Consider the following 26,710-nt stretch of genomic DNA (forward strand, 5'->3'; position numbering starts at 1 on the left):
TGCAGGATGATGATATGGAAGATGGGAGGTGGAGGGAAGTTGGGTAGCAGCGAGCCCTATAAAGCTTGGGAGTGCCTAATTCAGTCAGCAGGTCAGGAGAGGAGTTCCCAGTGGGAGCTGTCTTTGTGCTTTGGGAAGCAAATAAGCCTGTGTTGGTGGCAGGGGTGGGAGTGGGGAGAGTAGAGAGGTAGAGTGAATTATGAGAGTTTTAGGGCTTTTATACTCTCCTCAAATGCTAGTAATGATCTATTGGTCCTGGTGCTGAGGTTCATTAATGAAATTGGTCAGAGTACAGGTACAAACAGACTCATTCCTTATCTGGCTGAAAGGGCCTCTTATGGAACTAACAGGGCAACTTGTTACTTGAGAGCCTCCACTATAGATACCTGTAACTGAGGATTCATGAGAGGGTAATCCTTAATCCAGGAAAGAGGGCAACCCAGGAAGGAAGGAAATGCTGAATTCAAAGGAATGAAATTCTAATGGGATAACTTTAGTCATATGTTGTAGACATATTTTAGGGTGAAGTGGGAGCAGGGCTTCCTTGTGCCCTGAAATCATGCCCTACGGGTGTCTCTTTTGCCCAGGAACAGGTGTTCTATTAAAAGAGTAGCAAAGACACAATCCCTTCCATCAAGAACTCTCCTATCCTCACCTGAACAAATTTAAATTTCTTCTAGTGCACCATAAGTGTGTGTATATGGGGGAACATTGACCTGTTAATTTTTTTATGAGGAGAGGAGTTTCAGGGATCAGAGCCCCTCCACATGCTCTGCCCAAAAACCTAGTTCTCACTTTCATCTCAATCTTTGTCCTTCTTTTTGTATTGCCTGGCAGCATGAGAGTGACATCTCTGCCTACACCTATGAGAAGACACTGGTAATGGAACAACGCTCACAAATACTCAAGCAAATGCATCTGACCAAGAATGAGAGAGAGCGAGAGGTGAGGAGGTGGGGCATGGCCTATAAGTATGGTCGGAACCATTCTGAGAGAGGTACTAGGGCCTCTAATGCTCCTTTTTTCTCACTGCTGCCCATTGGATATCATTAGCCTTTTGTATGGGTTTTCCAAATCTCTAGACTCCAAGTTTCTCTAGACTTCTCTACTACTACCCACACTCAAGTATTCCCAACCATTTAGATGCTGCTTTCAGCACTGGGCATACACCAACAGCATACAAAGTTGGTCTGGACAACTGAAAGGGTACAGAAAGGGTCAAGACTGGTTTGGATTCTAAGTAGCCTTGGCACATGGGATGTTGGATAGCAGGTTCTCCCAAAGTGTGAGTTATGAGGTATTGGTGTTTGGTTCTCTTCTAATAATGATAACTGGATCCTTTTGGAGTGTGAGTGTAGGGTTTTACTAGAGTGGCTAATGTATGGGCATTGGATCCCTGTGGGCTGCCAGTGATGAGTTTTGTGTAATTTGTCTCTAAGGGTATGGATTTAGAGTACTCTAATCGAGTGTGAGTAATGGGTTGAATGAGGAATGATAGGGTATTGGTGCTAGGTATCCTTGGAGTTTGAGGCCTAGGCCCTTAGCACATAAGCATATCTCTGGTTAATCACCAGATCCAAAGCATTACAGATGAGTCCCGGGGCTCAATTCGGAGGAAGAACCCAGCTAACACTCGACTTCGGCTCAATGTCCCTGAGGAGTCTGCAGGGGACAGTGAAGAGAAGCCAGAAGAGGAGGTAAGGAGGAGAGAAGTGGCAGGAGGCAGGCCTTAGAAGGTGTGGTAGAAAGGACTCAGGGGTCACCTATCCCCTATCTCCAACTAGGTGCAGCTGATTCATGACCAAAGTGCACCTAGCTTCCCTAGCAGCTCTCCATCCCCTGGGGAGGAGCCTGAAGGAGGAGAGGCTGCTCCTGAGAAGGTGCATCTCACTTGGACTAAAGACAAGGTGGTGGCTGAGAAAAACAAAGGACCCAGCCCAGTCTCATCCGAGGGAATCAAGGATTTCTTCAGCATGAAGCCGTATGGACAAGTCTGGGAATCTGGGTGGGGCAACAAGGTTTAGGGACTGGGGGGAGGGTGGCCTCACCCTTCTGAGCATCTAAGCTACAGGTACTTATGAAAGATTGCTGGTTTTGGAGTCAGGAGACCTGAGTTCAAAGCCTGGCTTACTAGCTGTGTGACCATGGGAAAGTCACAACCTTTCTTAGAATCAATTTCCTAATTTTTAAAAAGGGGTTGTTGTGAGGAAAGAGCTTTGTAAAATTTGAAGTGCGGTAAAGATGTGAGGTACTAAGGTATCAAGCCAAAGAGTTGTTGAAGACAGGAAGTCTAGTGTTAGGGGGTGCATTTTTCATCGAGGAAGCTTGAACCTATATTCTTCTCAAGGCTGGGGCTGGTGGCTTCATAAACACATTGTCCTCTCACTGGCCCTGCTCTGACAACCTCTCCTTTCCTTCTTTCCCTCTTCCTCTTCCTACTTCTTGTTTCTTTTGTGCTGCCTGAAGTGAGTGGGAGAACTTGTAAGTTCTGAGAGCCCTTTCCTCTTTCTTTTTTGGGTTGGTCAGGGTCCTTGCTCCCCTAACCATTCTAACAGCCAAAGTGCCCAACTCTGCCTCTCCTGGGGGCCTCCTCTCCTTAGGGTACCCAACATGCACTATTGGGCCCTAGCCCCTCTTACCCTAACCGTGGGAAATCCTGACAAGGGGCTGGGTGGGGAGGCCCTTCCTGTTTTTTCCTGTGCTCATATACCTATTCCTGGGTTCCCTCAGAAACCAGTCCAACGTGAGACGCATGCACACAGCTGTGAGGCTGAATGAGGCCATCGTTAAGAAGTCGCAGGACGCCAAGCTGGTGCTTCTCAATATGCCGGGGCCGCCTCGTAACCGCAAGGGCGACGAGAACTGTATCCTGGTGGACAAATAGGGCCAGGGCGCTGGGTTGGGGGCTAGGCTAGGGACTCAGGGATCGGCAAGGGATTGGATTTGGGTCATGGGGTCTATCCCCAGGGCTGCTCATTGCAGTTCCTTTCGGTCCACGAGGGGCATTAGGGTTCAGCACCACAGACAGAGACACGGGCGCTCTGGAGCAGCCTTGGCGACCCCTGGTGGGTAGTGGCGATCCTTTTTCGCCCCCAAAGTTCTGGGAAAGCTGATGGAGAGCGAAGGGATTGAGGTGGGAGGGGAAACCTGGCTCTCTGAGCGACCGTTGTCACCGGCCTTTCTCCTTGACGAACCTGCTCACAGACATGGAGTTCCTCGAGGTCCTCACAGAGCACCTGGACCGGGTGATGCTAGTGCGAGGTGGTGGCCGTGAGGTCATCACCATCTACTCCTGAGAGCAGGAACGCCCTCCCGGGCTCTTGGGGCCCAGCTGCCCTGGACCACTGGATCTCCGTCTGCGCCGTCCCTGCCGCCACCGCCGTTTACATAGACTCCCTTTCCCTGCCCGCGTCCCAAGCTCCCTCTCGCTGCCCAGCCCCAGGACGCAGGACTCTGAACCTAGGAGCTTTGGCTCTCCCTGAAGGAGGACTCGACTTGCTTCCAGCTTCCCCTTATCTGGGACTGGGCCCCGAGAGACAGATTGAGCCGGCCCCCTCCCCATTTTTATATCTCCGCCCCTGCCCAAACTAAGGAGACGCTGAAGCTCTGGGGACAAGAAGAAATCGACTGTGCTGCTTAGACTGGGTGGAGGCTACTACTTCCCTTGCTCGACCGCACTGGGAGCTGGGGGCCTCGGGGCAGGTCTTGGCACACCCTCGACGGCGCAAGCTAGTCCCTGGGCCAGGAATCCCCGTCCCTGAGTCTCAGCTTTACCCCTCCTCCTTCACCCGGAGAAATCATTGGAGCAAACCAACGGCCAGCCAGAGCTGCGGCCTCTCCGATCCCCTCATGGCCTTCTTGAGAACCCTCCAGAACCCATAGGACAGACAGTGCCGGGGGTCTGGAGCGGGGCTGGGGCCGAGTCGGGCCCCTGTACATAGTGTACAGGAGACAGTCCGTGTATTTTTAACGTGACCATATTTATGTGACTAGAAGCGCAATGAACTTAACTCCTCCACGCCAGCACTGAGCTTGCCTACAGGAGAGGCTGCGCTCCAGCTCGGGGGCAAGGAGAGGAGGCAGAAGACGGGAAGTAATCTGGAACAAGGAGGTTGGGTTTATATAGATCTCCAAGTGCTTAAGCCCAAACGGTCGAGGAAGTAGCTCCGATTTCTTAGCTATTAGGTATTAGTGGATCTCCCAGGCGACCCCGTCCCTTTATCTTCTTTTCCCTTTCGCTCTTTCCTCTCACCTCTCTGCGCCACTCGGCTTCTAAAATGTAATCAGGGAAGAGAAGTCTCCAACTTTTTTGGATTCATCTCATGCGGATTTGAGCTTCCACTACGGCTGCAGTTGCTGAGATGCGCGCTGTCCTCCCCCTCGTTCTCGCCCTGGGGCCGGGGCCTCTTAGGGTTTAGAATGCTTCCCTCCTAGCGGAGGGCCCTATGTACTTGGGCAAGAGCTGTAGTTCCCCCTTTCCCGCCCCGGTGCCTTCACCTGGGGAGCAGTAGCCCGGGCAGTCCCGCCGGTTCCTGGCTTGTCCCCTGCCTCAACTCCAGCCTCCGCTTCCTGGGCTCCTCGCCAAAGACTTGCCCGCGTCTGGCCAGCACCGCCCCCTACGTGTCCCTCCTCAGCGTTCCTCTTCCTAATATTACTCCCATCCTCTGACACAGCTGCTCCTCTCCTCACCCTCCAATTCCTTTCCGGCCAGGTTTTCAGAATAAATGCCGGAGGAGCTGCCCCAAGCAGATTCTGGGATGAGGGATTGTTTCCTTCTTGCGAAGTTGAGGGGGTAGGGGCATCAGATTCCCGCCGGAGAGGCCGTGCATCTAGCCTCTCTAGCTTCCAGATTTGGTCCTTGTACCCGCCTCCATTTATCAAGTTCTCGTCGGGGGGGATACGAACCTGTTCGAGCCCTGCTATAGGTAGTCTGGGCAGCGGACCTTGGGGCCGAGTGTTTCTCCTCCTGCATGACTTCCACTTTCAGAGGGAGGAAGAAGGTAGGAGGCCTGAATGTGTTCTTGGCTCTGGAATTTCACTTGTTTCTTGCCGACACCCAAAATTAATTTCCTCTCGGCGCTTGTGCCTCATCCACATCCCTAACCACTCCTCCACTGCCCTATCTGTCCTCACCTGTTAACAGAGATGGAGCTGTGATTCTGTGAGACCTGACCCTGCTAGCCACCCTTCCTCATACCTCCACCCCAGAGAGCGCCCGTTTGAACAGAAGGCACTGCATGTTTGTCTGGTTCTGCTCCTGCACGCTGACTTCTGTGACTTGCAGTGCCTCCCCATCCCAGGAGCACTCCCGAGCTATCCGCTCCCCCCCACCCCTCCATCTTGTGAGAGTACTTTTCTCCTTTGCTTGTTTGGGAGCCAGCAGGGTCTTGGAACCTAGTAAGGTCATCTGAACACTACCTTTGTCTTGTTTGACCTCCCTCTCTCCTCCCTTCCCCCCTTGCCAGCCTGAGGTAATAGTTTAGTGGGACGCAAGAAAAATGTATGGAGGGTGGGGGAGGCAGTTTGATCAGGAATGGAGATGCATTAGGGCTCCCAGGTCAGATTTCATAAAATGACCAGGAGCTTGAAAAATATGAAGTCCTAGTCACCCTGGCCAAAGGCAGTCCTAGTACAGATCAGTCCTAGAAACTGTGTGACCTTTGCCTAAGGATGGTTTGAAGAAAAGGCAGCGCCAACATCAATCAGGGCACTAAGCTGCATCGTCTAGTCCCAGACTCCCTAGCTGGCAAGACCTAAGATCCCAGCCGTAAGCAGCAGCCCCATGGGCTGAGTTTCTGTGGATGACAAAAAACTCAGACCCCTGAAAATTCCCCTCCCTTTTCTGTGCTCCATGTGCAATATATTTGTTATGAATGTTCCCACAAGTCATTCATTAAATTACCTTTATAATCACTGTAGCTTGATGTTTTATGTCCATCCAAGTGACTTTTATTCTGAGTGCAATATTTCAATAGCCTTGTAGTGACTAGTATGCTTTTGTGTTTAGAGATCTCTGTGCAGGGCAATGCAAAGAAGTTTAAAGACCTTGTAAATAGGACAGGTTGCAAACCAAAACCAGAGTATTTATTATTCTTATTCTTGGGCTTGCCTTTAATTTTCTGTGCAAGTGTTTGGGTATTCAGCATTCCTTCTCAGTATTTATCTTTGTGTTTTTTGTGCCAATATTAAAAGGGAGGGGTCGGTTCTCTCTTCAATTGTTGAATGCTCCTGTTTAATGCTTTATAGCTTTTACTGTATTAATTTTTTAGACTCTTGTCTGCACAAAATGCAATAAAAAGAATTTTATTACACCCTTCATGGCCTGCGGCGTCTCAAGTTGATATTTGAAAGAAAAGGGAACAAGGCAAGAGATGTTCAGGGGAACACTGTTTTCTTTAAGGAAGCAGACTTTCTTACTGACATGGGTTTCATAGGATCTGAAAGGCCCAGGCCTAATTGCCTTTCCCAGAATTGGGCTTTCTTTTCTGGATACTCTACTATTTCGCCAGTCTAGATCCCGTTGGACAAAGAAATGAATGTGATGTAGTGGAAAAAGCACTTGACTGGAAGTTGGGAGATCTAAACTAGTTGTGCAGACCTAAGGAAGTCCCTTTTCCCCACTTGAGCCTCAGTTTCCTCCTTCATAAGAGGAAGGGGCTGGACATCATCATCTCTAAAGCGCATTTCAGCTTAAGATCTTAACTGCTTTTTGAGTGATCAGGGAGAAATGGTGAAGTTGTTCAGGCGGGTGAGGAATTGGGCACTGGAAACTCCTTCCCATAATCATCACAAAGAATAGGGAATCACGAAGTCCAAAAGGACAAGAGTAGAGTCTGTATGGAATCATGTGGGAGAAACTATCGCTGAAACAAGAATTCTAAGTATAAAATATAATTATCTAACAGGTATTTGCTACAGGTAGTTATTAAGAGTTCATCATTAAGTGAGCTGTACCAGAAGTTAAAAAAACTTCTGGTATATTCTGCCCAAGATAGCAACTGACCTTGAATGGATGAGTAGATTGGTTGGTTGGGTAGCTGAAAGGTAGCATTTAGTGTAAGGATACTATGAAATGCAACACTCAAAGCCATTTAATCAGTAATATCATTATTTGATTCCATGTTGAGATGTCCCAGAGAGGTCCATTTCAGATATTCAGACTAAAAACCATCCAATAGGACAGACACAGTTTTCGCATTTTTCTTCTTTAATTAAAAAGTAATATTCTTAACTTATTAACAACACAAGAGCTTCAAAGAGAAAAAAAAAACACTATATAACACAAACAGGTTGGAACATAAAAAGCTGCCACCTAAGGGACCTTGAGTTTTCTAAACCATGTTCAAATAGCTGCAGGCCCTGGCACAGCTAGAGGCCCAACCTCTTGGCCCCTCCCAAGCCCCAGAGGCTTTGGCTCAGAGGGATGAAATGAGCATTTCCCCAAGGAAAGAGCAGCTTCCTTTGGTGCCAATGGAGAGCAGAAGCCAGATGCTCTCCTACCAACAATTTCATTCAGGCTCAAAACTTGGGAATGGAAGGTTGGGTGTCCAAACCAAGATGCACTGCAGCTGCTAGAACTGCCCTTAAATTATCCCTTGCCCACAACTCCTCTCCTCAAAAAACCAAAGAAGTGGGTTGAGATGAACAGTTGTTTCTCCAAGCTAATCTCTCAAAATTTTTTTTTTTCTGAGAAAATGGAATTCTAGGGCCAGGTTCTAGAATTGCATTTGCTTATGTTATAGGCTCCTTACTATCCTCCACCTGATAACCACCTGTGGGGAAGCTTCTAGGCTAGTTACAGGACAGAGACCTGGGGAATGGGCATACAATCTGGGCTAAATTGTTAGTGAGCGAACTATTTGGTCTGTGGGGATGGCTAAGTTAAATGCAAAAACCCTGAACAAGCTGAAATGGCCATGGCTACACTGTGGCCAATTCTGTCCCCAAACCCTGAGGGAAGATTTTATCAAACCCCAAATTGGCTTCTCTCCTTCTAGCTTTTGCCTCTTTTCTTGGAAGGAAGCAACTTCAGTGACACTGTGTCTACTCAAACCCAGTTTGCCAATTGCTTTCTTGATTCTCCCCTGAGTAGGCTTTGCAGAATACAGGTTTGTGCTGTGTTAAATTGGCAAGCTTTCCTTTCAATGCTGCCTTTCCTAAGGAGGCTGGTGGTTGTTTGAATGAGTAGAGGCAATGGCTCTGGACCATGATGAACAAATGACATTCCAAACTAAGTGGGACACAAACTTATTTCTGCTGGCCCAAAGAAGGGCCAAACCCAGGCCTCAGCTTCTTCATCCCCTAAGCCCAAGGAACTGAGATTGCCAACTCAGCTTGGACACTTATTCTTCTGCTCCGTAAACTCTGAAGCCTATCAAACTCTGCCCATAAAGGGAGATCAACAGAGCCGGGTGTGGGAAGGAAAGGTGGTGATATAGGCTCATGACACTCAATATGGATATGGTCAGGTGGACGGAGCACCCTTGGAAAAACTGTAAAAATGTGGTAAATGGTTAAAGGAGGGAGGAGTGGGGATGAAGGGAGGGTGGGATTGATAGATTAGCATCAGTAATGCCTCTGGTAGGATCCCAGGGGGGCTTGGGATCGTCCCACCTGTGCTGTGGTTTGACTCACCAGGTGAGAGAGGGCAGGGCCACTCTGGATCAGGGTGTCCAGGGCTTTCTGTACACTTGGATTATCAAAGTTGATATATGTGGAGGACACTGGCCTTTGGCCAGCAACATTGCTTGCAGGTGCCAGGCGACTGGAAGACTGGCCGAAGAGCCCTTGAGATGGAGCCCCGGGCCTGGGGCCTACGTTGCAGGCAGAGCCTCCCTGTCCCAAGATACTTGGAGGCTGGTTGCCTGAGGCCTGTGATCTCTGCTGAGACTGGTTGTTAGCCAAGGTGGCAAAATTCTGGTTCTGTGTACCTGCTGGGGGAGCTGTGGCAGGGGTAGGACTGCTGTTGGCCACAACAGCTGCAGCAGCAGCAGTGGCGGCACCACTATTAAAGAGGCTGAGGATTTTGGCCTGAAGCTCCTGCTGTGGGGTGGGGGCTGATGCTGGAGCTGGTGTAGCCGGAGGGAGTGCCTGACTGCTCTGGAGAGGCTGGGGACTAGGCAGGCTGGACTGGGAATTCAGTGAAGTGCCCGAAGTTGCCCCAAGGGGTTGGCCGGAAATAGTAGCTGAAAAGACAGAAAACAAAGGGCTCTAGCTCAAGTCCCAGGCAAGGGCGGGGTGTCAAGAGGCACAGGGAGGGGAAAGTGTGGAGTATGCTTAACATTTATATTATTCATCTATAAAGGTTATGGCTTAAGCTTCCCCAAAGGACTGGCCCACTTTGTTGCTTTTAGAAAGCACCCCAGTTCCCACAGAAAATTACTGGAGTGGGCCCAAGAAGTTGACAGCCTCAGCCCCATCCTCTATCATAGGATCATAGGATTTAGAGTTTGCAGGGACCTTAGAGATCATCTAAGTTCAACCTGCTCATTTTACAGATGAAGAAAACTGAGGTCCAGAGAAGTTAAGTGACTTGTATGCGGTCACAAAGGGAGTCTAATATAGAAATGAGATTCCAAATCCAGTACTCTTTCCACTACACCACATTGTCTCTTCCAAAAACATTAATTGAAGGATCAGAATTGGAGGTTATATAACAAAGCAAAGCTCTCTTTTCCATCAGGAATATATGTAGATAAGTAAGGAGGGTAAGGAGAGCAGGGTTGGCAGAAGAACCATTTACACTACAACCACAGTAATATAAAGGAAAACAACCTCGAAAGACTTCAGAACTCTGATAATGCAGTGACCAATCATGACATCAGAAAAACAATGGTGAAACACATCTCCACTTCTTGGCAAAGACAGTGGATTAGACGTGTGAAATGAGGCATACATTTTCAGACATAGCTAATGTGTGTTGTTTTGCTTAACTATACTGGATGACCCATTCCCCCCAGAATATGGGTCAGTGCCACCCTTCCCATTTGAATCTGGAGATTAGCAATGCAGAATCAGAACGTCACCTTGGCCCTGCCGCACAGCTCACCTGGCAGAAGGTCTGTGCTGCTCCTTATAAGCCGTTCCTTCCGTTCACGTAAATAGTTAATGATCTTATCTGTTTCTTCAGCAGTGAGGTACCTGTTATCAGCCAGTAGATTGAGGAGGCTCTGGATGGCAGGTGGGTGGCCTCCTCGTACCCCTTCTTCCATGGGGGTTGCTGCTGCTCGTTCCCTTTCCTGCATAATGGCCTCATCTGCCATCTTGGCTGCCTGCCTGGCAATTTCCTCTCGTTCCTTCTCCCGAGATTCAGTCTTGTAGCGTTCGTAGTTCCTTGCTACCAGCACCATGGCATCTGCTTGGGGCATATTACGATGCTCTGCGAGAAAGAACGACACACGCACTTGAGCTATTTCCTCCTACTGACAGTTCTGAGTAGTTTCAGGGCTGGTATCCACTTTCTCTTTCCTGACCCTAAACCAACAAGAAAATCATTATAGTGATGGGAAAGACAAAGAGCAAAGAGAGACCAGGAAATGGTGTATGATAACTTTGGTTGAGAATAAATAACTTTGCAAGGAACTGGGTTTCAGTATTTTTTGACTCAGGGTTAATGGTAAAAGTCAAAGTTACATAAATAACTTCCTTTTCTATACCTCACTAATTTTAAATAGATATACAGTTGCACTATCAATACCAGCAAGTAGAAAGAAGGCAGGAGGCCTTTCCAGGGGCCAATGCATCTGTAGGGGAGCAGAAGCAGAATGTTCTGTCTCTATACTCTTTGAAATATCTTTTCTTCCTTCCTCCTCAGATGTCAGCCCCCTCCTGCCACTAGCCCATGAGTTGAGTCAAAGGTCTGACTCCTTCCATTAGGACTAACTGCACTCCTAAGATTAAAATGTCAACCTAACTCACTCATTCCCCCTTATGTGGCTTTGTAGGACCTAAACTGTTCCTTAGAAGGTACTATTCAAATGCAACAAAAATAAAAATAGCTAATGTTTCTTTAACATTTCAGTTTACAAAGAGTTTTTTTCTAGCCTAAAGGTAGGCTGGGTGGGATTCACAGCCAATAAAATTAAGCACCTTCTATGTGAGAGGCCATGTGCAAAGTACTGGAGATACAAAGATGCAACAAAGATCCTGCTTCCAAAGAAACACACATTTTTGAACATGGTAAATATGGGAGTTTGCTTTGCATGATTATGCATATTTGTTAGAAGAGCTTGTTTTATCTTTTTTGGGGAGGGGAGAAAAAATAGTGCTTGATAATTGGGGGAAGATACCTAACAAAATTTGACTAAAAAAAATTCTGCTCTCAAGAGGCTTCCGATTTACTGGAGGACAAATACAAAAATAACTATGATACAAGGTAGAATGAGATAAGTACAAAGGAAAAGTTCAGACAACATCATGAGGGGAAAGACATATAAATTCTGCTTCCCTTACCATCATGCTCTTACTCATTCTCCTTGAAATATCTTCTTCTTTCTTTCCATTTATCTGAATTCCATCTTTCCTTAAGACACAGCTCTAGCTCCTACCAAGTCCATCAAAGTGGTCTTGCTGTTCCAATTAACATCTTTTTTTCCCTCAACTCTCTTTTTCCTGAACTCCAATAAAGCCTATTGTCTAAACAGCAAACTAAATTAAATACCAAAGCACTGTGCTGGGGTAGGAGTGAGGGAGTAGAGTTTAGATAGTCTCTGCCCTCATGGAACTTACAGTTTGGTAGAAGATAGCAACATAGATACTACACAATATTATATAATACAAGCATTATGGAGCTACAAAACAAAATTCTATGTGTGTTCTGAGGGGGAAGGTCGTTAGCAACTGGGAGAATCAAGGAAGGCTGAGGCCAAAGAGTTAAATGTCTTGGCTAATAATCACACAGCTACTGAGATTCAAATCCAGTGCTCTTCTCACTATAGCATGTTGCTGTTCAATGGCTTCAAGTGTGTCCAACTGTTCGTGACCTCATTTGGGGTATTCTTGGCAAAGATACTGAAGTGGTTTGCCATTTCCTTCTCCTGTTCATTTTACAGATGAGGAAACTGAGGTAAACAGGGTTAAGTGAATTGCCCAGGGTCACACAGTTAGTAAGTGTCTGAAGCTGGATTTGAATTTGGGTCTTCCTGATTCCAGGCCTGGCAGTCTATCCACTGTATCATCCAGCTGCCCACTACACCATGCTGCCTCTTAAATATAGTCCTGTACATTATGGGGACTATTCAATCAAGGTATAAAATGTCCAATCAGCTGGGACAGACTCCTGTGAACTACTGGCATAAATGAAGAAGATATTCTAAAGAGAAGAGTTTTGACTAGTGCACCATAAAATGTGAGATTTAAAACAAAGAACACCAGCATAAAAATGTCAAAGCTATATGGGACGATCTAATGAAACTCTCATTACAGATAAGGAAAAAAGTAGGCCAGAGATTTTTGTGATTTTTTTCCAGTTACGTAGTTAAGTGGTAGAGCTGGAACTAGAGCTGGGCCCCAGCTTGCTGGACTTTTCCTCTGGGTTCTTTGAATTACTTCTTAATACCATGGAGGTTGGGTACAATGAGTCCACACTGTACGAGGCGCAGCTTACCAAGCTGGCTGAGAGTGGTATTGTTTGCTATATCCTCCCTCCCCCCACCCCCTTACCTGTATCATCTAAAGGATGAGAGAACTTATGGTCACTCTCATCCCAAATATATCATTTAATTACCTAGCAAACCACTAAAGCCAGGGCCCTGCTGGCCATATCTCGGAATTAGAAACCATTAATTATCACTGTTTCTGAGTTCTTTTCCTTTCTATTTCTGATCCTGATTGCCAGGGTCTATGGAGGAATGTAGGATAAGGAATAGAGGGATAAAAGAAGTCATTTTGACTATGACTGATCTATAACTTCTGACTAGTAGCCATACCTTGTGGAGTACCAAACATGATATTGACTGTACAGGAGCGATGAACTTGGTGTTGCTGGGTGATGACGATGGCAAAAGGAGACCCCCCCCTGCCAACATCCTCCAGGGCCTGTGACAGTGACATCTCTGTGTTGAGGAAGATTAGGTCTACCACCATGCCTAGGTCTCGAACTTTCCTTCCCACGGACTCAGCATAGTCTCTGGAAATAACCATGGCCTTGGTTAGTATACACTCATGCCCTACAAATCTATAAAGACTTTGCTCTTGAATTGTCTTCAATTCCTACTTTACCCTCTATGCAAACCATATGATTTTTTTTTTTTGAATGGAAAAGGTCTTTAAGGCCCATCTAGCTGAACCTTCTTACTTTAGAGAAAGGGAAATGGAGACTCCCAAAATGAATTGAGAGGCAGAGTGGAGACTCAAACTCAAGTCTCTCAGTTCCTACTCTACCTTTCATGACTTGCCATGCACAGTTTTCTTTGGTCAAAAGAAGGCTGTCTACACTTAAAAAAGTGAACATCTTTTCATAGAGCAGCACAGAGTCTGCCTGCTGCTCAGTGTCTCTACACCTCCTTCTCTTTGTCACTGGTTTGGAATAAGCTCTTTAATCTCAAACTATAAGGCATTATAAGAAGCCATTCTCTAGGTACTTCATGAAAAATAACATGGCAATAACCAAATCTATATCCCACCATGCTCTTTCCTTTCAGCCCCATAGCAGACACTCAGCCTTTTGATGAGCAGAATGTTAAACAGAGGTGAGCACAGCACAGCAGTGAATGCTCTTGCTTTGGTAACACTAAAGACTAGCAGCTTTGCAAGGTTATGGCCCTTTACAAAGAAGTCTTTGTTCTCTGCTGAGCTCAGTGATGGATACTCAGTGAGTGGAGGATATACCGACTGAGCAGTCTGGCAGAATGTGTTGGGAAGCTCAAGATTGGCACACCATCACCTATATAGTCCACATTCCTTATGGCACAAATAGTACTCTAACATTCACGTAAACTGGTCCATACTTAGGAGAAGTCTCCAAAGGGCCTCTTACTTTGTCTGCTTGTTGACCACGATCACAGAGCAATCTACAGGCCTTTCAGCATCAAAGCGCCTTTGGATTTCCTCAAAATACTGACGATACAGTTCTTCTCTACGCCGTTCTTCACGCTTCAGACGCTCTGTAAGGACAGAGTCAAACAAAAGCTCAAGAACGACCACTAAAGAGCCAGTTATGTTCAAATTTTTTAAAAGCATCCTACCACTTCACAAAGGTCTTATAATAGACTCTAAGTTACTTGTGGTCAGACACAGACATCTTTGTACTATGTGTACCAAATACCTAGAAACACATTGATGTCCTTCCCCTCTTTCCCTCCCATCCCCAATAAATAGTTATTAAACTGGTCATGCTGCTGAACTGATATCACATTTTCATCCTACTCCATCTACCTAAAATGGGATAGGAATGATTTTTATTAAAGAAAACTGACACTCAACCTTTAGCACGGGATTGATTTTCTGGGCCTGGGGGAGCTCGTCCATCAAAGTGGTCTCTGTAACGATCAAAATAAGTGTCATCCTTCCTTCTGTAATATTCTTCCATGCGCAGATAACGGTCATATGATTCTTCTCTTCTGCAAAGTAAATAAATATGCACTGAGAGTTAAGCAAACAAGAGGAGCAGGGACACTTCCGGATTTTTAAAAGCAGTCTCCCCATTTGATCATACATAGGTCAGAGTTCTGACAGAGTAAGGAAAGAATAGAATGCCCATGAGAAGGGAAGTATGACTCTCCAGTAAGAGAGATAGCTAGAAGGCGCAAGGGAGAGAATACTGGACCTGGAGTCAGGAAGACCTGAGTTCAAATCTAGACTCAGATACGTATTACTAGCTGTGACCTTGGGCAAGTCACTTAACCTCTGTATGCCTCAGTTCCCTCATCTGTAAAATGGGGATAATGATACCATCTATCTCTCAGGTTGCTGTGAGGTTCAAATGCAGTATTTGTAATGCTTCTGGCAAACCTTAAAGCACTATTATTATCTGTGCCATAGTCCTCTCCAATAAAAAGCAGCAATATAGATGTTACTCCAGTTATCTTCCCCAAACTATCTACGTTCTACAATATAAACAACACCCTGTGTTTTTTCCACACATAAAATGAATATGCTTCTTTTCAGCCATAATGAAATGTATCCTCGTTAATATACTAAGAAAGTACTTACTGAGAGCTCACCACTACAAGGCACAGTTCCTGCTTCCATAGTGGCTACAAGCATATTATGTAAGAACAAACATCTTTATCCTCATCTTATCCCTGGTTCCTAGAACGCAAATGCATGTGTATACTGCCATTCTTACGATTTATATAGAGAGTGGATCTTACCAGTATCATACAAAATTGCCACATACCTATTATAGACAGGATCTCGTGAATCCCTCACATCTTGGTATCTCTCATACATAGTGTCTCGTGGGGCATCCCGAATATTACGTAGATCTCTCATATCCCTGGGATCTCTCAGCTCTCGAGGATCTCCAAGGTCCCTGAGATCTCTTATATCCCGAGGATCCCGCATGTCTCTGGCATCTCTGGGATCCCGCATGTCTCTGGGATCTCTTGGGTCCCTCATGTCTCTGGGGTCCCGCATGTCTCTAGAATCCCTGGGGTCCCACATGTCTCTAGAGTCCCTGGGGTCCCGCATGTCTCTAGAATCCCTGGGGTCCCGCATGTCTCTGGCATCCCTGGGGTCCCGCATGTCTCTGGAGTCTTGGGCATCTCGGCCATTCCTGCCATCCCTGGGCTCTCTCCTTGGGCTGCCTCGAACTGGGGACCGATCCCGTCTTGCATCCCGACCATCTCCAAAACCATATGGATCCCTGTGGGGAAGGGAGCAGGAAAGTACTGTGATGAAAAAGACAGCAATGGCCCTTCAACTCTTATATACCTGGTATAGCCAAACTGATACCACCCAATAAAGTCTACTCTCCAAATCAGAGCAAACAGACAAGAGTAGCTAGGACACTGCTGGATTTTTAAAGACAGTCTCCCCATTTGATCATATATATAGTCCAAAGAGTTCTGACAGAACAAAGAAAAAACAAAATGTCCATAGGAAGGATTGTATGGTTATCCAGTAAGAGCCTCACGAGGGAAAGAGAGAAAGGGGACAAACTGATAAAAGAGGTCACACATGACCAAATAATGAGTTTTTATGAAAGAACATTATACCCCTCAGGCACATCATGAAAAACCAATTTTGTGAGTGATGATTGTCTTTAGCTTTTAGGAAATTATGGTTAAAGTGTCTGCCGGCATAATCAAACTAAACTTAAAGGAAATAGACAGCAAGGTATAATAGATCGATAAAAATAGATTCTCCAGATTACTCTTAGGTGACAAAACATAAATTTACGTACCGACTTAACTTAGATTCATTTGTGCAGCTTTCAGGCAAAGATTTATATGGAGTACTAATCTCTATGCATTGACTAATGACATTTATCATACCACGGAGTATAACATGTCTAAAAGAATTCATTACCTCAAACCTACTTCTTTCTAGACTCTTCCATTTCATTGTCTCATTCAACAAGGCTCAAATTTTTCTGTGCCCTGTTCATTTAATCTGTCCTTCCTATTCCACGTTCAGTTACCCAGTCTGATAGATCATTCCTCTATGATTCCTTTCTTATCCATCTTTTCCCTTTGCCTTTCCACTGTCATCAACCTAGTTAAGGCTCTTATCTTTTCATGCCTGCACTACAGCAACAACTTCTGAACTACCTGAATCAGTTTTCATTCTCCACTTGACTTTAGACAAGGGACCAGATTAATCTTCTTGATATATATAACCCTCTGTTTTAAAAAACCCAAATTCTTTACCTTGATATTTAAGGACCTTTGCATTCTGGTTTCAACCTTTCCAATTTTACGAACTACTGAATTCTTAGATACAGCCAAACAGTTCTGCATCATTCAAACACATCATATGCATATTCCCACTTCTGCTTTTTTGCTCAGGTCATTTCCCCTTTCTGGGATAATTTCTACCCCCTTTCCTCTCAATGCCAGCCTCTGTTTGTCTAATTCCTATTTTTCCTTTCAAGGTCCAGATCAAAGCTCACCTTCCTCTACACAGTCTTACCCAACCCGGTCATTAGTAATTTCGCCCTCTTCTGAATTCCTATAGTAAGATGGTGGTACTTAATCTCCATACCAGTTATAGATGACCCAGCATGAGTTCTTGTATTGTTATCTTTTTATATATGAGTTCTATCTTATGCAGTGGTAAGCTTCTCAAAAGGCAAGAATGCCATATTTCTTTCTATCCTTAGAACAGAGCTTGGCAAGTATTTAAAAATGTTTGCTGATAACATAATAGCTTGGCAAGTAAGTTCCTTTCTACTGACATAGACTACTAATTTAAAATACCAAATGAGATTCTAAGATAAGCACCAGTCATCCACGTATTTTGAGATCTGCTAGTATTTCTATATTACCTGCTAATGTAAAAATTAATAATAGAATATTAGGGTATTTAAATGAGGAAAAGTAAACATAAATTTGGTTTTTTTTTTTTTGTTTTTTTGCAGATCGATCCATCTATCTATCTATCTATCTAAAGTTTCTTGCCTCTGCCTACTCTCCATCAGTCTAGGCAGCTCTCACATCATGTTGTGTGATACTGATGAAGAACAAAATGTGGGCAAATACTCAGAGCCCAGTGGGAAGAAGCAATTGCAGACTATTTTGAAGCCATTATGGATTGGAGAATATAAACCCACCCTAGGGAGTGTTTGCAAGCAGTCATTAGAGTTGGCAATAGCTTTTAGTGTTCCCGGCTGGCTCCCAGGACTCAGAGAGATCAGTAACCTGACAGACCACAGACCACAGACACACACACCCAACATATACAGAGCCAGCCGACCAGCCAAACAACCAATTTTAAGGCTCAGAAAGGCCTGGGGGCAGGGGGAGGTAAAAATTTCTTATTTTCACAGTACAATTGCAAATAACTAGGAAAATGAAAAAAAAAACCTTCATGTTAAATTTTCTTTATCTTGATTCCAAAGAAATGCCTCACTTACCTGTTGGGTCTCCTTCTCTGGAGGCTGACTTTTAGCCTAGATTCCCAAATAATGGGTTCAGGCTTCCAGTTTATGACAGCTAAGACCTCCCCTTAGCACAAGAGTTTTTAAAGTCCATCTGAAACAACCCTCTAATGCTTCCCTCAATTATTTGCTGAGTAAAAAGGTAGAAAAGTTAATAGTCATAGCAGAAAGACAGGAAAGAGGGAAAGGAGTAGCAGGGGGTAGTAGAAGGGAAGATATTACTCTAAAATGAAAAGGCAAGTCATTTTCTTTCCTTGGGAAGATGAATAGCATGCAAGATTGCTGTTTGTACAGGGACAAAAAAGCTTTAGGTTCACTTTAAAACCCAAACAAAAAGAAACCCAACAACCCCAGAACAAAATAGCCCCTGCTGCCACCTCCTACATCTTACTCAAAACAAGAATACTGGTAACAATAAGAAAACTACAATGTGCAGGATTCGAAGTGCCACCAGAATGAAATCTTCTGTGTGAGAGACTTGACCTTAGATAACAAGTGGTTCAAAAGCAGGTTTCTTAAGCATAATAAGGTTCACAACATCATCCCATGATATTAGAGGTGTTTCAGTAAAAGAGACAAATGCATAATCTCTTCAGGTACCAGCTTGTTAGAGGCTAAAGAGAGACCAGTGATTACAGACTTGTGGGTTGAATATAGGTTGAAACCTATAGATCAGATATAGGCAGGTTAAAAAAAAATCGCTTCCAAAATTATGTCCCAAATTCCCTACAACTCAAAAGAAAACAAATACTTTTTACCCAAGGGGTACTATCATGTCCATTATGGAGGACTGGGACAGACATGGGAAACCCAGGCCACCACTCTAAGCTGTCCTTTTTTGAAGTGGTAGGTATTTTCCATTCCATTTTGCATTTTCCATTCAGGTGCCTAAAGGCCCAGAATATAAAGGGAAGCACTAATTGATGAATCTGGGGATGCTATTTGGATCTTCTTTCTGTTGAGAAATGAACTAATGCCTCAGAAACAGTATACTGCAACAAAGCTTTGGGTATCATATCCAGAATGGTTTCTGGTTCTTCATCCTCTTGAAAGGTCAGGCAGGGGCTGGAACCAATGTCTTCTTCATTGCTTCTTACTGTTTACCATCTTGTATCATGTGTTTCTTTGCCTTGGGAAACTAGCTTGTCTTTCCCTGCCCTACTACCCGAGAGAATACTACTTCATCAGTTAGTCAAGCTTCTGTGTTGTCGCATATAAATACAACTTTCAGAATGGTTGTCTTCTGTGTGAGAGCCTGGTTTTTTGCCACAAGGTTGCATGACTCCATTAGAAACCAGGAATACAGATATGTACATGATTCGGGGAAAGAGAACATATTAAATCTTTTATGTCCCCTCATATGTTGCAAATCAATTCAAAGTATGCTGGTTTTCTCTCTGGGGGAGAAAACTATTCTTCCTCCAGGCATTAATTTAAAATCTCTTGTTCTCTCAGCTGGATTCATCATTCCAGATATAGATGGCATTCACTGAGGACTGAATGCTCTATCGAAGTACTATAGGACAGAAGATGACACACCAGGAGTAAAGAACCATGAAGATTACCTATGGCGATGGGTGCCTTACATCAAGGGGTTGATAGCAATAAAACACAAGAGTTTCATCCATCCAAATAAACTCGTGCTCTGTTGAAAGACAGCTTCAAGCTCCATGATTCTTGATGATTTTTGACGATGGATAGATTCAACATGTTTTCTAAAATTAAAGATGAAGTGGTAGAGAGAAAATAATCCAAACATGATATTAAGGATGATTTTGTTCTTTCTTCTTCAGGTCATATGGAAATGCTTGGGAAATATCGAGTGTACCTGGTATCATCAGTCTTTGTCTTTGCCTTGCATTTTCAGTGAGTTAATGCCTAATCCCTTAGAGTTTAGCATTACTATCTGACACCTTATCATTCCAAATGGGAACCAAGTGGCCTAGATCTGTAAGAGCCCAATGATGCAGTGATGATTGGGCTCTGATCTGAATTTATCTCAAAGCGGAATCCCTCATGTAGAGCAGAGTCATCTGAAGGTGTAGCTTCGCAGTCAAGATGATTAGAACACACTTTAACAAAGGGCAATATGTACCTATGACTCAATCAGGAGATATTACTTAACAGAAAGATGAGCTAGCAGATGTCCAGCCCACCTTAGACATTTTAAGCGGCGACAATTCTGTGAAAGCTTTTGTAATTACTGGAGTTCATTTCACCATTTTCAAGAAAACAAGACAACCTTACAAAACAAAGATGCTCTGGAACTTATATACCACTTTCTTATGAAAAATGAGGAACAATGAAGTCCCAATCTAAATAAATACTCTTGTTCAGAAGAGGTAGCAAATGGCACACCATTTTTATTATGGTAGAAAGTAGTAATCAAGGAGAAGGGTTCCTGAGGCACATAATATCTATGTGAGCGCCAACTGTACTTGTCAACATTTTGGTGTCTTCAGTAATAACTGTGGGCTTTGGTTGGAAGAAGGCATTTGAAGCAGGTATGGTACCTGATGCTCACCTCCAAGAGAAGTGACAAAATCCTTTGTGAGACTAACCACACCCTAGAAATATTATAAAATTCTATCTGTCCAGAACTCTTACCTTAGAGATAATGACAAAAATACTGACCCAATTATTTAGAGGTTCTGTTTTGAATACATTCTTTTATCTGTTTAACTTTAGGGACTACATTATTAATTAAAGGAGAGGTTTTATTTCTTGATATTAGCATTCACTTTTCTTTTTAGATATTATGTTCAGAAAGGATTTTGAATAAATTACATCACTTTTTTTTTTTTTACAGCAAATTAGCATGGCTGTTTAAAAATGCATCATGTTATGACAACCTGCTGGGGAACCCAGTGAGCAACATATTACCAAGAGGAAGACTGATTCCTAATGGAACCTGAATTAGCCCAGTTGTCCCCACTGTTTACTGTAATAAAACAGCATGCCAATTTCTACTGTTACCTCACTCCCCAAACCTCATCTGAAACTCATTTTCTTAGGAAGGTGACATTAAGAGAAACATAGCGGTGATCTACATGGATATATGCTTACATTTGGTAAGGGCACTAGTGTTCATTTTAAAAGGTAGTTTCTAAATAACATTGCTTATATTTTTGGTTATTTAAAAAAGATGTGCTGTTATTTTCCTTCTACTGATGATGGTACATTTAAGGCTAGAAAATGCATCTTCTTCGTTAATATTTTGGTGGAAGGATTTTGACCTGTGTAGTTAAGTTATTTTCCTGACACAGCCAATGTTTGTGGGAAATGGTAGAAGCATTTGGTTAAATATTCATTCATAAATTTAATACCCAGCATCCCTCTCAAACCATACTAATAGGAGGCACATTGTCTTCTGCCATCTCCCTTATTCTTTTGTCTTGTAGGTGACACACACAGATACCACTACAGTGATTATAAGTATCTTTTAGGGAGGAAAGGAAGGGAATCATACCTCCCTGTGACACAGTGTGAATACTCTCTGCAATGTAATCAGGAATATTAGAAGGCAGAACAGTACATTTCCTCTGTAAGCCATTCAGATCAAAGAACACAAGCTACACCAATTAGTGTTTCTTCAAAAATGGATACACAACATATCCACTTTCAATTTATTTGGTAACCACATAGTTACCACTTGAACTCTTTAGTTTTACCATACACAGATAGGATATACTCTCTATCCACCTGTATGCCAGAGAAAAACAAGAAACAGGCCTAATTTACATGTTTACTTAGGCTGTGAAGTACAGCAGGAAGAAAACAGGTATGTCCACCTAACATCTGCATTACAACTATAGAGAGGTATGAGGTAAGAAGGAGAGCAGACATAAGCTGGTTTTACTGAAGTTTAGCTGAGATTTTGCAGGTATCTCAGAATGCCTAAAAATTTACTTGCACTATCTAAGATACACAGAAAAGATATACAATATACCTTTCATTCATTCATTCACAAGCATTTATTAAGTGCCTACTCTGTGCTAGATATTAAGTTATGCCCTAAAGATATAAAGACAAAAACAAGAGTTTCTGCTTTCAAGTAGCTTACGTTCAATGGGCAGGGAGGAACATGTAGACACAGAATAATAAAAATATATGCAAAGTAATTCCTGGGGGAAGACACTAGCAACTTGGGGTGGGATTAATCAGGATAAACTTCTTAAAGAAGTCGAATTTGAGCTGAGGTAGGGGTTCATTCTTGACATAGAGAATTGTCTTTGCAAAGGCATGGAGATAGGTACATGTTGTGTACAAGGGACACCAAGCAGGCTAGATTGGCCAGAAGATAAGAGTATATGAAAGAGAGTAATGTGCAATAAGCCTGGGAAGCTGAAGCCATGCTATGAAGGACTTATGGATACTGATATGACTAGACTTATGCTTTAGGAATATCACTTTGGTAGCAGAGAGTAGACTAGAAAGGGGAGAGACTGAAGGCTGGAAGACTAATGAAGAAACTACTGCAATAGTTCAGGGGAGAGAGGATAGGGACCTGAACCAGGTTGGTAGCTCCATGCGTGGAAAGAAACGGGAGAGAACGGAAAGAGTGCAAGCGAGATTATGGATACAGAATCTACAAGAAATGGCAACACCATAGCTGCAAGGTAAAGTAAGTAGGTGACAATAAGTCTGAGGTTTTGAACCTGGGTGACAGTAAGCACAGTGGCATTGCCAACAGAAACAGGGAAACTAGGAAGAAGGAAGGGTGTGTGGGAAAAGGTAATGAGTTCTGTTTTAGACAAGGAGGTGGAGATGCCTTTGGGATATCTAGCTGGAGATTTCAAAAAAGCAGTTGGTGGTGCAAGATCGAAGTTCAAAAGAGATAGTGGGGTTGGATATATAGATATCGGAGTTATCTACATAGAGGTTATAACTGAACCCAGGGGAGCTGATGAGATGAAGAAGACAGTGAGTATGCAGAGAGAAAGGGGCCCAAGATGTGCCCTGGGGTACAGAGAAGCACAGGACATAGAACAAAGATATGATAATGATTCATTAACGAGATGGAGAACAAGCAGTCAAACAGATAGGAGAACCAGGAGAGGCCATTGTCAAAAACCCATGGGAGAGTAAGAGTGGGTAGTTTAATGTTGAAGAGAGGTTAAGAAGGATAAGAACTGAAAGCCATTAGATAAGGCAATTAAAAGATGATTGGTAACTTCAAGGGAGAAGTTTCCTTTGAGTGATGAGGTCAGAAGCTAGATTACAACAGCTTGAGAGGTATGAGCTAAGAAAATGGAGACAATAAATATAGACAGGTTTTTTTTAAAATAGAAGTTTAACTATAAAAAAGAGAGATACAGGAAGATAGTTTGAGGAGATGGATAAGGAGAAATTGAAGATTAGGAAGACAAAAAGAATGATAGAAGGGGCATGGAACCAAGGGTAGAAATAGAGGGGCTGGCATATGCTAGGAAAAAAGACTACTTCCTTTAAGATGGAAGAAGAAAGGAAGAGAATAGGAAAAGATATTGAAGTGATCTGGAGCATCGAGTTGGGGTTAGGTAAAAACTTGCAATAGATGGACATAATTTCTTTGGTTAAGTATTTGGCAAGGTCCTCTGTTGAGGAAAGGGGTCTTTTTTGGGGGGGAGATTGTGTAGGTAGTTTGAGAACAGAAGAGAAAGTTTGGAACAGACTGAGGAGTAGGACAGAGTCAACTAGGAAAGAGTAAGGGAACTGATATGCATGGCAAGGGTCCGATTGAGACTGAATAACATAAATGTATAGTGGGCCCATTCAGCACAGTTCCATGATTTCATCATTATTCAGCCACAAGTATTTGGGAGAAAAGGTGCGTGGTGGGAGTAATCTTGAGTTGGGGTTAAAAAACAGATTAGTGGTGGAAGGATAAGAAAGAAGAGACTTAAGGATAAAGGACAATATCAAAATATATTGGTTAACTATAGGGTCAAGATTTTTAAACAAGGAAAGGCCAAAGCAGGGGTGAGAACCAAGGAAAAATGGCAATGGAGTGATGGAGATCAGGTTTAAGACAAGTGAGACACAGGGAGAGATGGAAGGATAGCCAATAGTGACTCACTAGAATATCAGTGTTAATGATAGAGGCATTGGAACGCTTCGTGTGGTGACAAGAACAAAGGTAGGCCCACTCCTTGTGTGTGGCTATACTGGAATGAAGGTATCTGAACAAGCAGGACTAAGCATACCAATGTGTCTGTCCAAATCTGCAGCATAACCAGAGTACTTGCTAACAATCTACACTCAACTCACAAAGGTGCACAGATGTATGTGACAGTAGCAATGTAGTTCTACTTACAATGTCACTTTATTTTGCAGCACAGTCAAAATGGAAAAAGACCTGAACTCTGAAGCATAATCAGAGCATGCCTGAAATATGTAGCATGGTGACATACAGAATCTATTGATATACTCCACACCTTACACGAGCATACGAGCATAAATACATGCAAAACCACGTAGCAATCATTCCACTTGTGAAGTGAAGCTGACAATATAAAGAACCTCCTATGGTATGTTCAATGTAATTGTTCAGTTAAGCTAAGGTACACAAAGTAGTGACCCATGTTGTCAACTGTACAGACAAGGATACACTGTTATCTAATATATAGAACCTTCTATGGTATGTTCAATGTTCAGGTAAGCTAAGGTACACAAAGTAGTGACCCATATTGTCAACTGTACAGGCAAGTATACACTGTATCCCTTCCTATGTTGAAATTATAGTGGTATTCAGTTTACTACAGTAAACTTGTATTTTAGCTTGGGTCCAAAGCCAAAAATCCACATTGAGTATTCACTTGACTCCTTTAAAGTCATCAGGCACGAATATATCTACAATCCACAACAAAAGTGAAAATACAGCCTGTACTTGTGAACTGCAGAGGCAGAGAGGATACAATACATCCTCTGGTGGAAGGGAGGACAAAATTAAAGTTTCTCCTTTTGACAAAGATAGGAACATAGGCTTATGTGCTGAAGAGTCACATCAAGATCATATCTTGTGTAAATACCCAGAGAAGAAACTGAGTGGGGAAAATGCCCTGTGTTTCCAAAAGACATTTTGACAGGGCTGGTGAATTTCATTTCCAAGTCGGTAACCCAAATGTGCGTGGAAAAAAAGGATGTGTGACACAGGGACAGCACCTTCTTAAGCTGCGCTTTTCATAAAACCAGTCTGTACTGGCAGCCTTTAAGAATGAAGAGATGAAACAGTGATAATTGTGCAGGAGGGCACATGGGACACACTGCAGACCTCAAGCAATCTTTACAGATGCAGAGGTTTGCCAGTGATACATGAGCCAGGGACAAACTAAGTAGTTTGTCCTCTTCAAATCCCATGCAACAACTGTTGCACGCTGAACTTCTCTGCTGGGTTTGGCACCGGACACACAAAGCTTCCTCTGCATTTCCTGATGTTTAAAAAAAGCAGCAAGGCCCTTCACACACGGTTCATGTTCTTATCGGTCACTTGAGCGCCTCTGATTTGTTGGGGGGAAAGGGAAGAAGAGACGCTTGGTGGATGAAGTTTGGCTTAACTCCCCAAAGCCCGACTCTCCCAGGGTAATTCGCTGCTTCAGGGTACTTTACCTTCGTGCTGGGCTGGGTCTTGCTGGAGCCGTATTCATATTTCTTCTTTCCGCTGCCTTATTAATATCTGAAAAGAATAATCAACCCATCTGTTCAATGCTACGGAATAAAAACAAGATCATCAGCACATTTCAAATGAGAGCAACAAAAAAATACAACTGCCAAGCAGATGGTGCCCGAAAAACCCATTCGGCAAAGACACATGGTCACTTGGGCAATCTTTATTAAGGCAGTACAATGTCATGGCTCAGTAAGGAATGGCCCTCAGATTTACAAGGAATACAAAACTGATTCTTTAAGGACTAACACTGTGGCAAGTCTTGAAGCCACAATCCCCAAGGGGTTGAATTTAACCCTCTTCACCAGACTTCAGATGGACCGGCTTTAAAGGCCTTTGAAGTTTTTAATAGGGTAAAAAAGAACAAAGGGCTAAGCAATTATTGTTACTGTGAAATGATGGTTTACCAGAACCAGCTCAAAGCTTACAGTGCTTTAGAAGGCAAGCAACACAGCTTATTGGGCAATTCTCATGTTTTATGCTGCCTTACCATTAAAGAGAAATTCCCATCGTGAATTGGCAGAAATAGAGCTGACTGTCCTAACTGCCAAACTGAGCACTACAATGCCCTTCTAAAATTTAACACCCTTTAGAGTCAAGAATGAACTCTCAAGGGCCCAGATGTAGGACTTGCTTCCAACTCAAGTGCATTTGGTCTATCAGACCCAAGTAATGTAAGAAATACCATAAACTATAATAGTGAAATTAGTAACTTCACCAAAAATGCTCCTTTAAATAAGTTTCCATCAGAAGAACCTGGTACACACAGTACATAAAATACAAAAGGGAGACTAACATAGATTCATGAAGTTACAGACATACTAACATGGTCAGCCAAAAACTGCTTGTCAACATATGGATAACGAAAACACTGGACAATCTGAGAAGTGAGGAGGTACCAGAAGACATATATCCAATGAAATAATAATGGAACTCACAGTTTACTTATATCTAGAACAACTAACTGGTTTAGAAATGTCCATCATATGAGAAAGTTTGGTTTTCCTTAAACCAAATGGGAACAA

The 26,710-nt window shown here is 43.4% G+C and overlaps 2 protein-coding genes across 4 annotated transcripts in view; one reads left to right on the plus strand and one right to left on the minus strand.

Moving 5' to 3' along the window:
• Window positions 1-5,344, plus strand: part of SLC12A5 (solute carrier family 12 member 5) — a 32,581-nt gene extending 27,237 nt beyond the window's left edge. Inside the window, exons 21-26 of the mRNA XM_036748602.1 lie at window positions 838-945; window positions 1,575-1,697; window positions 1,785-1,981; window positions 2,467-2,481; window positions 2,731-2,864; window positions 3,205-5,344. Of these exons, the coding sequence (XP_036604497.1) occupies window positions 838-945; window positions 1,575-1,697; window positions 1,785-1,981; window positions 2,467-2,481; window positions 2,731-2,864; window positions 3,205-3,296 (669 nt within the window). The 3' untranslated portion in view covers window positions 3,297-5,344. The remainder of the gene's footprint in view (window positions 1-837; window positions 946-1,574; window positions 1,698-1,784; window positions 1,982-2,466; window positions 2,482-2,730; window positions 2,865-3,204) is intronic.
• Window positions 5,345-5,500: 156 nt separating this feature from the next.
• Window positions 5,501-26,710, minus strand: part of NCOA5 (nuclear receptor coactivator 5) — a 31,013-nt gene continuing 9,803 nt past the window's right edge. For 2 of the 3 annotated variants that reach the window (XM_036748603.1, XM_036748604.1), the window contains exons 2-8: window positions 25,628-25,694; window positions 15,338-15,805; window positions 14,422-14,558; window positions 13,976-14,102; window positions 12,927-13,126; window positions 10,049-10,378; window positions 5,501-9,185 (exon numbers count right to left, since the gene is read on the minus strand). In XM_036748603.1, coding sequence (XP_036604498.1) covers window positions 8,566-9,185; window positions 10,049-10,378; window positions 12,927-13,126; window positions 13,976-14,102; window positions 14,422-14,558; window positions 15,338-15,805; window positions 25,628-25,665 — 1,920 coding nt within the window. In that variant the 5' untranslated portion in view covers window positions 25,666-25,694 and the 3' untranslated portion in view covers window positions 5,501-8,565. The remainder of the gene's footprint in view (window positions 9,186-10,048; window positions 10,379-12,926; window positions 13,127-13,975; window positions 14,103-14,421; window positions 14,559-15,337; window positions 15,806-25,627; window positions 25,695-26,710) is intronic. The other variant, XM_036748605.1, reaches the window with a different exon arrangement.

The sequence above is a fragment of the Trichosurus vulpecula genome, chromosome 3, assembly GCF_011100635.1.
Source record: "Trichosurus vulpecula isolate mTriVul1 chromosome 3, mTriVul1.pri, whole genome shotgun sequence".
In the NCBI taxonomy this organism is placed as follows: Eukaryota; Metazoa; Chordata; class Mammalia; order Diprotodontia; family Phalangeridae; genus Trichosurus; species Trichosurus vulpecula.